The sequence below is a fragment of the Molothrus aeneus genome, chromosome 7 (assembly GCF_037042795.1).
Source record: "Molothrus aeneus isolate 106 chromosome 7, BPBGC_Maene_1.0, whole genome shotgun sequence".
NCBI classification, from domain to species: domain Eukaryota; kingdom Metazoa; phylum Chordata; class Aves; order Passeriformes; family Icteridae; genus Molothrus; species Molothrus aeneus.
The window spans coordinates 37629174-37641869 of NC_089652.1; the positions used below are offsets into that span (position 1 = coordinate 37629174).

Consider the following 12696-nt stretch of genomic DNA (forward strand, 5'->3'; position numbering starts at 1 on the left):
AGCTCTCCAGGATTCAAACCTTTGTTTACGGAGGATATTGCCAGATTTTCAGGCTTTTAACAAAGCAGTTTGTGAAAATCTGAGCTGTTTCTGGGGCCTGCAGAGTGGGGAATCCACACCTTTGGCATCACTCGGGATCCCAGGCCACGTCCTGGTGCTCCGTGGGCAAGGTGGGCAGTGAGCCAGGACAAGTATTCCTCCCCATCCTGTTATGGATGTGTGACATCTTGTTTTTTAATTGCAACGAGCACATTCAATTAGTAGTGGGTTTAGGGAGGAAAGCTGCCTGTCACTTGCATGGATTTCCCTGCAGGACTGTGTGTGGTGCCACTCAGGACTCCCAGCACGTCGCTTCTGCGGCGCTTCCTAAGCCGTGCCTCTGGCACAACCCTTATCCCAGAGAATGGAAATTAAGGAATGGTCATTTTCCAAACTATGATGCTTATCCTTTTGCTTTTGTCCCCAAATTAATCTCTATGTGGACAGTTTCCATGGCTGGGAGGAGAGGCAGCAGCACCAGTGCTGTCACGAAGGTGAGAGCTGAGTGAAAATCGTTCTTCCCTGGCAGGATAATGGGATGCTAATAGGGGACAGTGGGATATGGATTGGTGGGGCTGACAGGAGGGAATGAGGTCTCGGATTTGGGATTAAACCAGATGTCAGTGAGGACAGCACAGTCACCAAATGGGCTGATGGCATCTCCAGGGTCAGGGCTCCTGTCTCCTGTGCAGCCCTGCATTCCTGGGATGCTGAAACCCCGCCTTGGAGAGAACTTGCAGGGAACGCTGAAGAAATGGGGGATCACACCTGAGGAACGGGCAGGTTTGACATGCTGGGGAGGACGAACCTCCTGAGCACACCCAGGCAGCTTCAGCTCGGGTATGGATGCGTCAGGGTGGGGAATTCAATCCCCGTTTGTCCTGATTTCCCTCTCTCGGGATGAGGGCTGGAGAGACCAAGTCCTCGGGCACCTACAGCCTTTTTGGCGAGCGGCAGGACCACGGCTTTCCACGGCAAAGGTCTAGAGTTAATCACAGCATCCCAGAATCCCAGACCGGTTTGGATTTAAAGGGACATTAAAGTCCACCCAGTGCCACCCCTGCAATGGCAGGGACACCTTCCCCTGTCCCAGGCTGCTCCCAGCCCCGTCCCCCCTGGCCTTGGGCACTTCCCGGGATGCAGGGGCAGCCCCAGCTGCTCTGGGCACCCAGTGCCAGGCCTGCCCACCCTGCCAGGGCAGGATTTCTTCCGAATCTCCGCTCTCCCCCTGCCCTCGCTTAAACCATTCCCTGCGTCCACTCACTCCCGGCCGCTGCCAGCGCGGCCGCCGTGGCAAAATGGAGGCGGCGGGGTCTCCCCCACCCCTTTCCCCCATTTCTCCACTCTTTTCCACCCTTTCCCAGGCATTCCCACCCCCGGCCGGCGGCGGGACTACGAGTCCCATGGCGCCGCGGGCCGGGGGCGGAGCGGGGCTTTGTGCGGGCGGCATGCGGGGGAGCCGCAGCCGGGGCTGGAGCCGGAGCCGGAGCGAGCCCGCCCCGGGGGGAGGAGGGCGAGGGCGGCGAGCCATGACGGGCGGCGGCGCCGCGGAGCGCCCGCGGTGGTAGAGGGCGAGCGCGGGGCGCGGAGCCCGCCCGGGCCGGCGCGGGGCGCGGAGAGCGCGGAGCGGCCGCCATGGGCAACGCGGGGAGCGTGGACGCGCAGCAGACGGAGCTGAGGGCGCACAGCGTCCCCCTGAAGCTGCCCATGCCCGAGCCCGGCGAGCTGGAGGAGCGCTTCGCCGTGGTGCTGGTGAGCGCCGGCCCCATTGTCTGCGGGCAGCGCGGAGGGGCCGCCGGGGAGGAGCGCGGCGGGGGAAGGGGGGAGCGCCGCCAAGTTGGCTCGGGAGCCGCGGCCGGGCACAGGTGGGCTCGGCGGGGCGGTGCCGCAACCCGCGGGACGGGGCCGCGGCTCCTCTTTGTCTCGGCAGCCCCCCGAGGGCCGCCGTGCCCCGGCCCGGGCGGCTCCCGGGGCTGGGGCGGGCAGCGCCGGCGGAGCGCAGCCCGCGGGGAGCGCAGCGGGAGCGGCTCCGGCGGGGACACTGCGGGGACGCCGCTCCTGCTCCGCCGGGGACACCCGCTCAGCGCCCCCCGGGACACCTCCGGCTCTCTCCTCCGGAGGACGCCGCCGTTCTTTTTCCCCGGGACAGCGCGGTCCTTGTCCCCCGGTGCTGCCCCGGGTGTGTGCGGGGGTTCCGTTCAGCAGCACGGACGGGTCGCTGCCGTGTGAGATCAGCTCTGCGGGAAGGAAGGGCTGAGCTTTCCCTGGGCAAAGCTCCCGCTGCCTTTGGGGTACGCAGGCAGCGCGGCTCCATCTCTTTTTCTGCCGTGGTTTTTTTAACTCGCAGCCACGTTTGCGTGTGGAAGGGGAGCCGGGGGAGGAGGGCAGCGGCTCCATGTGCGTGCCATGCCCTGCGCTCGCTGCGATGCCACGGGGAGCCCGGAGCTGCCGGGGTAATTCCCGTCCCGCATCCCAGAGCCGCCCCCCCGCTCCCTGGAACGCTCCCGGCGCTGGGAGAGGATTCACAACTGGTGTGTGTTGGGGATTATTTCTGGTTAGACCCAATTAGATTATCATGTCTAAGAAAAGAATAAGCCTATTCAGTCAGGAACCCCCACTGACGAGCCAAATGGCGAGTGAGATGTTACGATTATTAGGCACAGTGGAAAAAAGCCTGGTGTCGCGTTGCTCTTGTCGGGGTCGTGTTGGGGATGGGAGATGCTCCCACAGGCAGCACATGGCTCAGAATCTGCTCTGGATCCGTCTGTGACTCCCAGAAGGGCTCCCGGCTCCGTCTGCCTGCGGGAGGAAATCGGTGGGTTTGGGTTCGGGGATGATGATGGATGGCATCGGTGAAAGGCAGGGACGTCATTTGGGGCAGCCTTAGAAACGTGAAACGTAAATACACAGGAGATAACAGCACCCAGCCTGTCATTTCCTGAGGTGCTCGGAAGGTTTTAGAAGATGGACTTCAATTAAGGCTGGGAGGATGAGTGCTGCAGCTTTGCTGGAGGGAGAGGCTGGCCATGCAGGTGGGCAGTCTGCACAAACGTGGTGTGGGATGATTTTCCCCCACTGATCTCTTCTCCCACTGGGAAAAGCTGCAAGATGGGACTCATAAACAGCCCCAGAAATCACCTTTGTGCTGTTCACCAGGGATGACTGGTGCTGCTGCAGCTTCCAGGAAATCTCTGACCAGTTCATGAAAGAATAAATTGCCAGGCTGTGATCATTTTGTTTTCTCTGTGGCTCTGAGGGAGAGATGACTGTGCCACTGGTCAAACCCCAGAATGGGGTAGGCTGGAGAAGTGCAGGGATTAACAAGAAAGGAATGATTAGGGGAAAAACCATGAGGAATATTTTCTGTGTGGAGAGAGGATTAGTCAGGAGCAGGGAGTATGAAGAAGGAGATGCTGAAGGTTATAGGACTAAATCTCACCTTCTTTATGTGCTGTCTTAAGAAATCAGCCTGGCACAGGCGTTGCTGGTACACTCAGAGCCCTGGTGGGGTCCCGAGGGCTGTGCTGACAATACCAATTTCCAGATCCCTGATGAAATTCCCAAGGCTGATTTGGACGTTGATGAACGCGGTGAGTGGCTCTGTGCAGGTCTCGCTCCTCACACTGGGGGGGTTCTGCCCATTCCTGTGTGGGAGAGGTCCCTCCTGTGTGTTTGGAAGTTGTTGTCTCCCCTCGTGCAGAGCAGGGAGCCCTGGCCCTCCAAACCACGAGGAGAGCACACTTGGCCATGATTTCACCATGACACCAACTGGTTTATTTTTTCCACCTCAAACACGCTGTCCTGAGCTGCTCCAGCATCTCTGGAGTCCCTTCAGCGAGGGGATGCTGTGCCTGGAGCTGATGCATGTGTGCCAGCTTGTGTTTGTGGGGCTGTCAGAGGATTTTGTGTGGAGAAAGTACTCTGGTGTGGTGGTTTGTCCCCCTCAAAAACACACCTGGTCACCTCAAACGCACACTGTCACTTCAAACACACTCACCCAGTCACCTTGAGCACACACTGTCACTTCAAACACCCACCTGGTCACCTCAAACACACACCTGGTCACCTCAAACACACCCACCCATTCACCTTGAGCACACACTGTCACCTCAAAAACACACCTGGTCACCTCAAACACACACTGTCACTTCAAACACCCACCTGGTCACCTCAAACACACCTACCTGGTCACCTTGAACACACATTGTCACCTCAAACACCCACCTGGTCACCTCAAACACACCTACCTGGTCACCTTGTCACCTCCCTGCCTCCTGATCCTCCTTGAGTTCCATACATTGCAGGAGATGATGGGCACTGCTCCAGGTCACGTTTTTTGGGTGAAGTTCTCAAATCTTGTGCTCGTTGTGCCCTCGGTGTTCCCGAGGATGTCCTGAGCCAATGGAGGGACAGGGATGTCACCGGCTGTGTCACTCCTCGTGGTCTGTTGGGCAATAATCAGGGTTTTCCCTGTGGGTCTGTGTCTCCTGGTGCTGTTTCTGGCACTGCTGTAGTAAATGTGCTGCTGTGGTTGGCGTGTTGAGCCTGTGCTGGTGGGCACTGGGCTCTGTGTGTGTTCCAGGAGAATGTGTTTGATGGGATGTACTTCAAGGAGGAAAATGTGGAGGACAACCCAAGAGAGGTCCAGGTTTCTGTAAGCTGAGTGTTGTTCTTCCATCCTCCCAAGCTGATGTGAACTCTCCACTTTCCTGTGAGGTAATTCCCTTCCTCTCAGGGTTACACGAGAATGTGAACTCCAGGGAAGCAGTGGTGTGGTTTTGCCACCAAGTTCCCAGTTTGGCTGTGCTGGCTCTCAGCTCTGGCTCTGGCTCTGAGCTTCCCAGCACTGGCACATCCCCTTGGGGACATCCCAGCCTTGTCCTTCCCCAGTGCTCTCTTCTCTCAGCCGTGTGGGATCTTCCCCTACGGACACTTGGGCATAAATCCTGAATTCTGGTGACACCCCACCTGTCTGCTGAACAGAGCAAGCCCCAGTTCAGCATCCCTAGGCAGGGTGGCACTGGAGCTGGGGGCTGTGGGAGCTCAGATCTGAGCTCCTGCAGCAGGGTGGTCTCCCCAGCACGGGGCTGCATGTTTGCAGATGCCACGTGGTGTGGAGGAAGCAGCCAGGCCGGGCTTGGCAGGGGAAATCGCTGCCTAATGAGCTGTGATTGACATAATTTGACTGCTGGATTACAAATCTGCGGTGAGGTTAACAGGAAATATCCTCTTCCCCCTCCCTCAGTGGGGCTTGGGTGCACAAAGGGCTCCTCTGTGCCCGTGGAGGGCTTGGCCAGAGGGTGAGGGAGGTGTTCCTGCCATGCCCAGGTGAGGCACCTACCTGGTCCTGCTTTGGCCACAGGAGCATCTCCCTTCTGCTGGAATTCCCTTCTTGCCCCTGGATTTTGTCCCAGCGTCGTTTTCCATCCCAGGGAAGGCAGCTTGAGTGTCTCCTGCTGAAGAATTTGGAAGCTCAGTGTGAAAACTCTTAATGTTTCCCAGCTGTTTGTTCCCCTTCCTCATTGTCTATCAGATATATTAGGCATTGTTTTATAAAATATATATATGTATATATATGTATATATGGTTTAGGGTCTGTAAATCATTACAGAGCACGAGGGGGCTGCAGGAGATATCTGTGGGATAGGATCACCCTCCCTGCTTTGGTGGGGCACTGGATTCCTTCTTGTGATCCCTAAATTTAACAGGATTCCCTTGGCATGGATTTGAGGTCCTGGAACACCTGATGCAGGTGGGAGTGGTGCAGGGAGGTGAGAGGCACTGAGGTGGCTTTAGGAGTCTTGAGGAACATGAGATTTCTGTAATGCAGATCCCAAACAGACCTGTGGGGTTTCCTTGTCCAGGCCTCAGCTCTGACAGGCTCCTGCCACTGGGGATTTTCCTCAAGGTCTCGTGAAGTGATTGGGGCGGTGACACTATTGCTGGAAGAAACAACCTCCTAAATCACATGGTTAAATATATGTATTTCACAGGGGTTAAATGTACAGCAGTGCCTGGTGGTGACACTTCTGCCCAGCTGCTTTGTCACTCAGGGGATGGCATTTGTAAGTTTTTCCACCCAGACATCACTGGAGAACATTTTTGTAAAACAGATTTTTTCCTTTGAGTGTCTGGAATACGAGGGTACTGTGGTGGGCATTTAGCTGGTGCAAGCCTGCTAAAATGAATTTCAGCTCCTGGAAACCTGGAAGACTTCTAAAATGGCTGGGCTGATGTAGGTGCGTATATTTTTTCAGTGTACCATTTCCCATGCCAAATAATCCCATTCATTTGGGTGATGGTGGAGGGATGAACCCTCCAAATTGCACATTCAGTTTTGTTTAAGGTGAACAACAACAGGTCAAGCAAACTGTCTGCCTTTACCTTTAACCTGTCCCACCCTCTTTCCTCAGAGCATTGAAGCTTTATCAAACATCTCCATCAACTTCCTTAAGCTTGTGTGAAGGATAAAGGGGTTTTTATGATTTTTGTTTTGTCTGCACGAGCAAGGTGGTACAGGAGTTGGCCCTGAGGTGTGAAATGCTCTCTTGTGAACTACTCCATGTCCTGGCTGATGCTGAAGAAAGAACTGAGAGGTGCAGGATGAAATTCAGAGTTTACAAGGTGATCTGAAATCAATCAGTGGCTCTTGAGTGGTTTCTGATTGGTGATTGAATGACTTGAAGCCACGGGTGGCTGCCCTCAGTATTTCATTTTAAAATCACTTCAGCTTTTCCTGCTGCATGAGGAGGTATTAAAGTGCACAGAAACTTCTCCCCCTGAATGGCAAAGCTCAGCAGATAACAAACCCAAACCAAGATGTTTGATTTCCTCCTGTGTTTCCAGAAGCACATTGCTGGTTATGCTGTATTTTGGGATTACTGGACAAAGATTGTGAATCATTCAGGCAACTTCTTGAAGACTCCAACCCCTTTTGGAGAAAACATCCATGTGAGGGTGTGCATGGTAATTAGCAGCCCTGTCTTGTGTTTGTGTGGCTGCTTTGGAGAAGAGGAGAGGTTTTCCCTGCTGGAATTTTGGGTTTTTCCTGCTGGAATTTTGGGTTTTTCCCTGCTGGAGTTTTGGGTGCTCCTTCCAGCTGCAGAAGGAATTGGGCACGTAGGATCCATGGGTTCCATGTGGGATCAGCACCACCCCTGCTTTCACAGAGTCCAGGCAGTTTCTTGCTCCCATTTTGAGTCCAGCACCTGCTGAAGAAATGTTTTTTTTCTGCCCAGTCTGTCAGAAGAAGTGGTTTAAATCTGTCCCCTTGCTCTGGAGCTGAGGGGGTGAATGACTCTGGTTTTATTTTCCTCATTTCTCGCTCGGGATCCATCTTAAAACGAAACCAACCTTTGACATTCACTTTCTGATTTTAGTTTGCTCACTGAGGGACAAACCTTGTGCCATCCCTGCCTTTCCCCCCAAACACACTTTGACTTTGGAGCTTTCTGCTCATTTTTTCCAGGCTGTTGCTGTTCTTCCAGCTCGGTAGCTGGAAGGGGGAATGAGCACAGCCCAGTGCTCCTCTGGAGGTGGGAAATCCCTGGGACCGTTGCAGTTTTGGTTTTGCTTTCCTTTGCTGACCCAGCCGTGGTTTGCGATGGTTGCAGTGGGGAGGTGGCTGGGGAGGGTCTCTGGGCAGGTCTCAGGTGCTCCAGGGCCACCAGCACTGCTGTGCCCAGCTGAAAGGGCTGGCACTGGTGCCCACTGTGGCTTTAGGGCACAGGGAATGTAAAATCGCCCGGGTTGTGCTGCAGGTTCTGCTGCACAAGTTGGTTTTGGGATCAGTGATGTCCAGCAGGAGAATTTGGTGCCACTTTAGCACCAAAAATATTCCAGGGTGCTCCAGGCCCTGTCCAGCCTGGCCTTGGACTATTCCAGGGATTGGGGCAGCCACAGATGCTCTGGGAATTCCATCCCAGCCCCTCCCCACCCTCCCAGCCAGGAATCCCTTCCCAATATCCCACAAACTTGGGAGACATCAAGGGCAGCCCTGGGGGCTCCTGCTGCCATCACCAACCCCTTCTGCTGCCCCTGGACCACCAGGACAGGACCTCTGAAAGGGCAGGAGGCCAGAGTGGCAGAATCCCAGCATGGCCTGGCTTGGAAGGGACCCTAAAGCCCATCCAGCGCCACCCTGCCATGGCAGGGACACCTCCCACTGTCCTGTCCAGCCCGGCCTGGGACACTGCCAGGCATCCAGGGCCAGTGTCTCTGGGAATAGCCCAGATTTCTGGGATTCTGTGATGCAGAGCCAGCCCTGCCTGTCTCCTGGGCTGGCCTGGGTCTGGCAGAGCAGGCTGGCACCCGGCTGTGCCCGCAGGAATCCGTGTTGGAGCCCTGGCACCCTGACCTGCTCTGCTCTCCCCAGCACGAGCTCATGAATTATGCACAGCATGCTAATGCAGCAGCACTTCAGCACCAGCTGATTTTTAAGCATCTGGGCTGCCTCTTGGCTTTGAATGAAGCACTTTCTGATCAGCATCCAAGCACTGCCCTGTGCAGGAAGGCAGACACAGAAGGGATTGCTTTTCCTGCTCCCTCTCCGTGTCCTCGGAAGGTGTGGGGACAGCAGGAGGCTGGAGCTGTGCCTCTGGAGGGTTTTTCCTAACTCTGCTGGGAGGTGGAAATGGGATTTTTCTTTGGTAAGCAGAAGATTAGGGTTTAAAAACAGCAGAGCAGTTTGCAGTGTGCTTGCAGGCAGTGCTGGTGATCCAGCTGCTGAGGACTTCTGTGGTGAGCAGTGTGCAGCCACATTTGAGACAAACGCAGCTGAATTCTTGTTTTCTTTCTTTGGGAGAGTCCATTTGGGAATTCGGGATGGGAAATGAGTGACACCAGCTTGTTCCATTTGATTTATATTCGGGGTAGAGAAAATCTCTACCCTGGGGCCAAAGGGCTCAGGCTGGTCAGGTAGCAGCACTTGGAGCTGCTGGTGCTTAAAAAGTGGGAATTTCCCGTTTATCACGTCCCGGTTTCAGTTCTGGAGCGTTGAGCAGGTTTCCATCCCTTCATGTGCTCTCACCAGCTGGCCCCGGGGTTGTGCTCCTGCCCACGTGGTTGCTGGGAAATGCCAGTTAGTTCTGCTCCAGTTTAGGATGGATTTCAGGAAAAGGCTCTTCCCTCACAGGGTGCTGGGCACTGAGAGCTCCAGGAGCATTTGGACACCGCTCCCAGGGATGCCCAGTGTGGGGTTTTGGGATTTTTGATCCATGATCCTTGTGGGTCCCTTCCAGCTCAGGAGATTCCCTGACCCTGTGAGATCTGTGGCTGGTGAAAGGTGTGTGATGTTCTCACTCACAGCTCCGGCCCTGACCCTCTCTGTAGCTCCCAATGCCCAGAATTCCGTATGGATATATGGAAAACACGAGCATTAATCTGTGCAGGCTTTGCCTCTTCCCAAAGTCACGTCTTTCTGGAGTGTTTCGTGGCCCAGAGGCTTGGCTAATGTATAACTTGTATATGCTGGGCTCTCAGTGCCATATTGCAGAGCTGCAGCGTGTGCTGGGTTTCAATTCAGCCCGGGATCTCTGTAACAAAACAAGTGTTTGTCTGCGGGGACTGCGCAGCCTTAAACATACATTTGGGGAGGATATTCATAAAGCACCAGAATGGGGGCATTGTCCTGCCAATGAATGCTCCTCACATGAGAGCCGGGCTCTGCTGGACCTCCAGGACTCTGCCTCAGCTCTGGAGAGTGGCTCTGTGTCCTGGCTCGGGGGCTGGAGCCGCGCCCGGCGCTTCCCAACGCTGGGGACACCTCGGGAACTGGGAGCTGTCCTGGGAACTGGGAGCTGGGAGCTGCCCTGGGAACTGGGACAGCACTCCCAGGCCTGGGCTGGGCCCCAAGGAGGGATCCCGTGGCAGGAAGATCCACAGGAAAGCTCCCAGAGGTTGAGCAGCGCGGAGCGGGGTTAACCATGGACAGGACACGGGAGCGGCTTCCCACAGGGGTGGGATGGATGGGATTTGGGGATTTTGGGATTTTGGGAAGGAATTCCTGGCTGGGAGCAGGGGCAGGGGCTGGAATGGGTTTCCCAGTGAAGCTGTGGGTGCCCCTGGATCCCTGGAGGTGTTCCAGAACAGCTTGGAGCAGCAGAAGGTGTCCCTGCCCATGGCTGGGGTGGCACTGGATGATCCTTCGTGTCCTTTCCAGCCCAAACCTCTCTGGAATTCTGTAGCTCCTTTCAGGGGTTGTGTCCTGGTGGCCCAGGGGCAGAAGGGGTTGGTGGTGGCAGCAGGAGCCCCCAGGGCTGCCCCTGGTGTCCCCAGAGTTTGTGGGCAGCTCTGGCCACGCTCCCCACGTGGGTGTTGGCCAAGGGCAGGAGTTGATCCAGGGCAGAACATTCTCGAGCCTTCCAGAATCATGTGAAGAGATTTTAGGTTGCGTAGTGTGTGTCTGGCTGTTGTGAGAGATACCTTAAAAAGTATAAAAATTGTTTTTTCCCCCCTCTCTTTTTTCTTTTTAATGTATATTGTTTGGCCAGAAATCCTTTACTATAAAAGGACTTGGGGCAGCTCTAGAGTGTACATCTGTTCCTTGTTTGTCTGCAAAATGACTGTACAGTGGAGGCCAAAAGCAGAGAATAAAGGGTTGTACAAATTGGCAAAGTTGCCAAAGTCTTTCAGAAGCCAGTAATTACAATGAAGAAGCAAATTGTTCAATCCAGAAACCCTGGCTGTTCATGCATCCTGGCATGTCCCCCTGTGGCTCCCCTTGTCCTGCTTTCCAGAGGACAGACAAACACCCCAGTTCCACCTGGGCCAGGTTTGGGGCTGCCTGGTGGCACCGTTATCCAGAGGGCCTGGGAAGGGATGGAAATGGCTTGGCTGAGTTCATACAGCACTTTTCTGACAAAGGTTCCCAATGATTTACTGTGTTTGGGAGTGCTTCAAAGGCCTCTCTGCCCAGCTCCGAGCCTTGCAAGTGCAGATGATCAAATAAATTAACTATCACAAATATTTAACTTAAAGCCTGCTCAAACAGGAGCTTTGATGTTGAGTGTGTGTGTGGGAGCCTCTGTGTGGCTGTGCACTCTCCCAGGGATATTGGGTGAACATTGAATTCGTCTCTTCTCTCAGATACAAGAAGCCTAAAACTGGAAATGTAAATAATAATTGATTACATTTATTATTCCCCCTCCATGGGCAGCAGGATGGGATACAGCCTTGGGTGGCATTGGGATGAATTATGGCACAAGGAGTTTTCCTGGGAAGCTGATGAAAACGGATTGTGAGCAGGGCAGTCACACTTTTGAGGACTGCAGGGCTGGCCATGCCATCCCTACAAAAAACTTTGGCTCAGGGGTGATTTTTCATGGCATTGGTGCCAGGTGTTGCTTGGTGGCCACAACTCTCCAGGTAACCAAAGTCCCTTTGATGCCATGATAATTATTCATGGCTTGAGCCAGGATTGTTGGGTAATTAATTTAATGCTTGTGTGATAGGAGCTGCTTACAGGTAGCTGGGCTGGATGGCTGAGAGTTGTTGGCTGAAAACTGCAGCTCCCTGGAATAGTCTGGGAGCTGTCAGATCTTCCCAGTGATCAGCTCACAGGGAGCTGTGTCTGAGAGCTCAGCTCCGCTCCGTGGCACAGCTTCAGCTGCACAGCCCTGTTCTCTTGATCATCTAAACGAGTATCTGAGGGAGGCAAATGCACAATGTGCTTTTTGCTAAATGAAACAAGAACTTTGGTGCTTGACGGGCGTTTTTGCTCCATGAATGTTTCAGGAGCTTCTGGCGGTGCTGTGGAGGGAGGACAGGAGTGAGAGGGGCTTGGAGCAGCCTGGGGTGGTGGAAGGTGTCCCTGCCCATGGGGTGGGATGGGATGGGATGGGATGGCCTTTAAGGTCCCTCCCCACCCAAACCATCCCAGCATTCCACGATTCTGTGCCTGAGCAGATAATGAAGTGCACAAAACACCGTGGGGAAAACGCTTTGCTTTTGAAATGTTGTTTTTTATCTCCTTTAATACCAGGCCCTGTGGTACCTGGGGTAGTCAGGGGTGGTTTCCTTATTGTGCTGACCACACTCAGGAGAAGTGAGGGATTCAGCTGACCCAGATCAAATGGCAGAAGAGTGGGGCAGGAGGAATTTAGGAAGCTGAGTCTCAGGCTTGGTGTGGATTAGAGGGAAGTGACCTTTCAGCTCAGCCCACGCAGGGGTTGCCAGGGTCAGCTCAGAGCCTGGTGCCCTTTCCTCCTGTCTCGGGCCTCTCTTGCTCCCTCTGAGTCTGCAGGAGCTTTGGGGCCATTCCCAGCTCCCCCATCACTGGGTATGGGGGCAAGAGGTGTTTTCCAGAAATAAATCTGTGTGTATTCCTGGAAGTGCAGCCTGTTCTGAGCAGAAGGCAGGTGGGCTTTCTCCCTGCTAGGGAATGATTCTGTCACATTCAAGTGCTTCAATGAGAACATAAAAGGAATTGTGCAAGAGTTCCCATGAGCTGAGTGCTTCCCTGTTGGTCCCTTTCAGGATACTTCAGCAGCCAGGGGGATGCAGATCAATTCCCAAATGTCAGAAAACCTGAGTTTTCTCCTGCATCCTTGGGTGTGGCAGATCCAAGGTACCCTGAGCTGGATTTGCAGGGCAGAGGAGGAACTGGGGTACCTACAAACACCAGTGAGGCAAAAATTGATTAAGCATGAAAATCTTCTC

At 54.6% G+C, this 12696-nt stretch overlaps 1 protein-coding gene across 5 annotated transcripts in view; it reads left to right on the forward strand.

Moving 5' to 3' along the window:
* The first annotated feature begins 1647 nt into the window (after positions 1-1647).
* The window catches only part of FMNL2 (formin like 2), a 115970-nt gene continuing 104921 nt past the window's right edge, over positions 1648-12696 (forward strand). For 4 of the 5 annotated variants that reach the window (XM_066553314.1, XM_066553317.1, XM_066553316.1 and 1 more), the window contains exon 1: positions 1649-1791. In XM_066553314.1, the coding sequence (XP_066409411.1) occupies positions 1675-1791 (117 nt within the window). In that variant the 5' untranslated portion in view covers positions 1649-1674. Of the gene's footprint in view, positions 1792-12696 lie in introns of all 5 variants that reach the window. The other variant, XM_066553319.1, reaches the window with a different exon arrangement.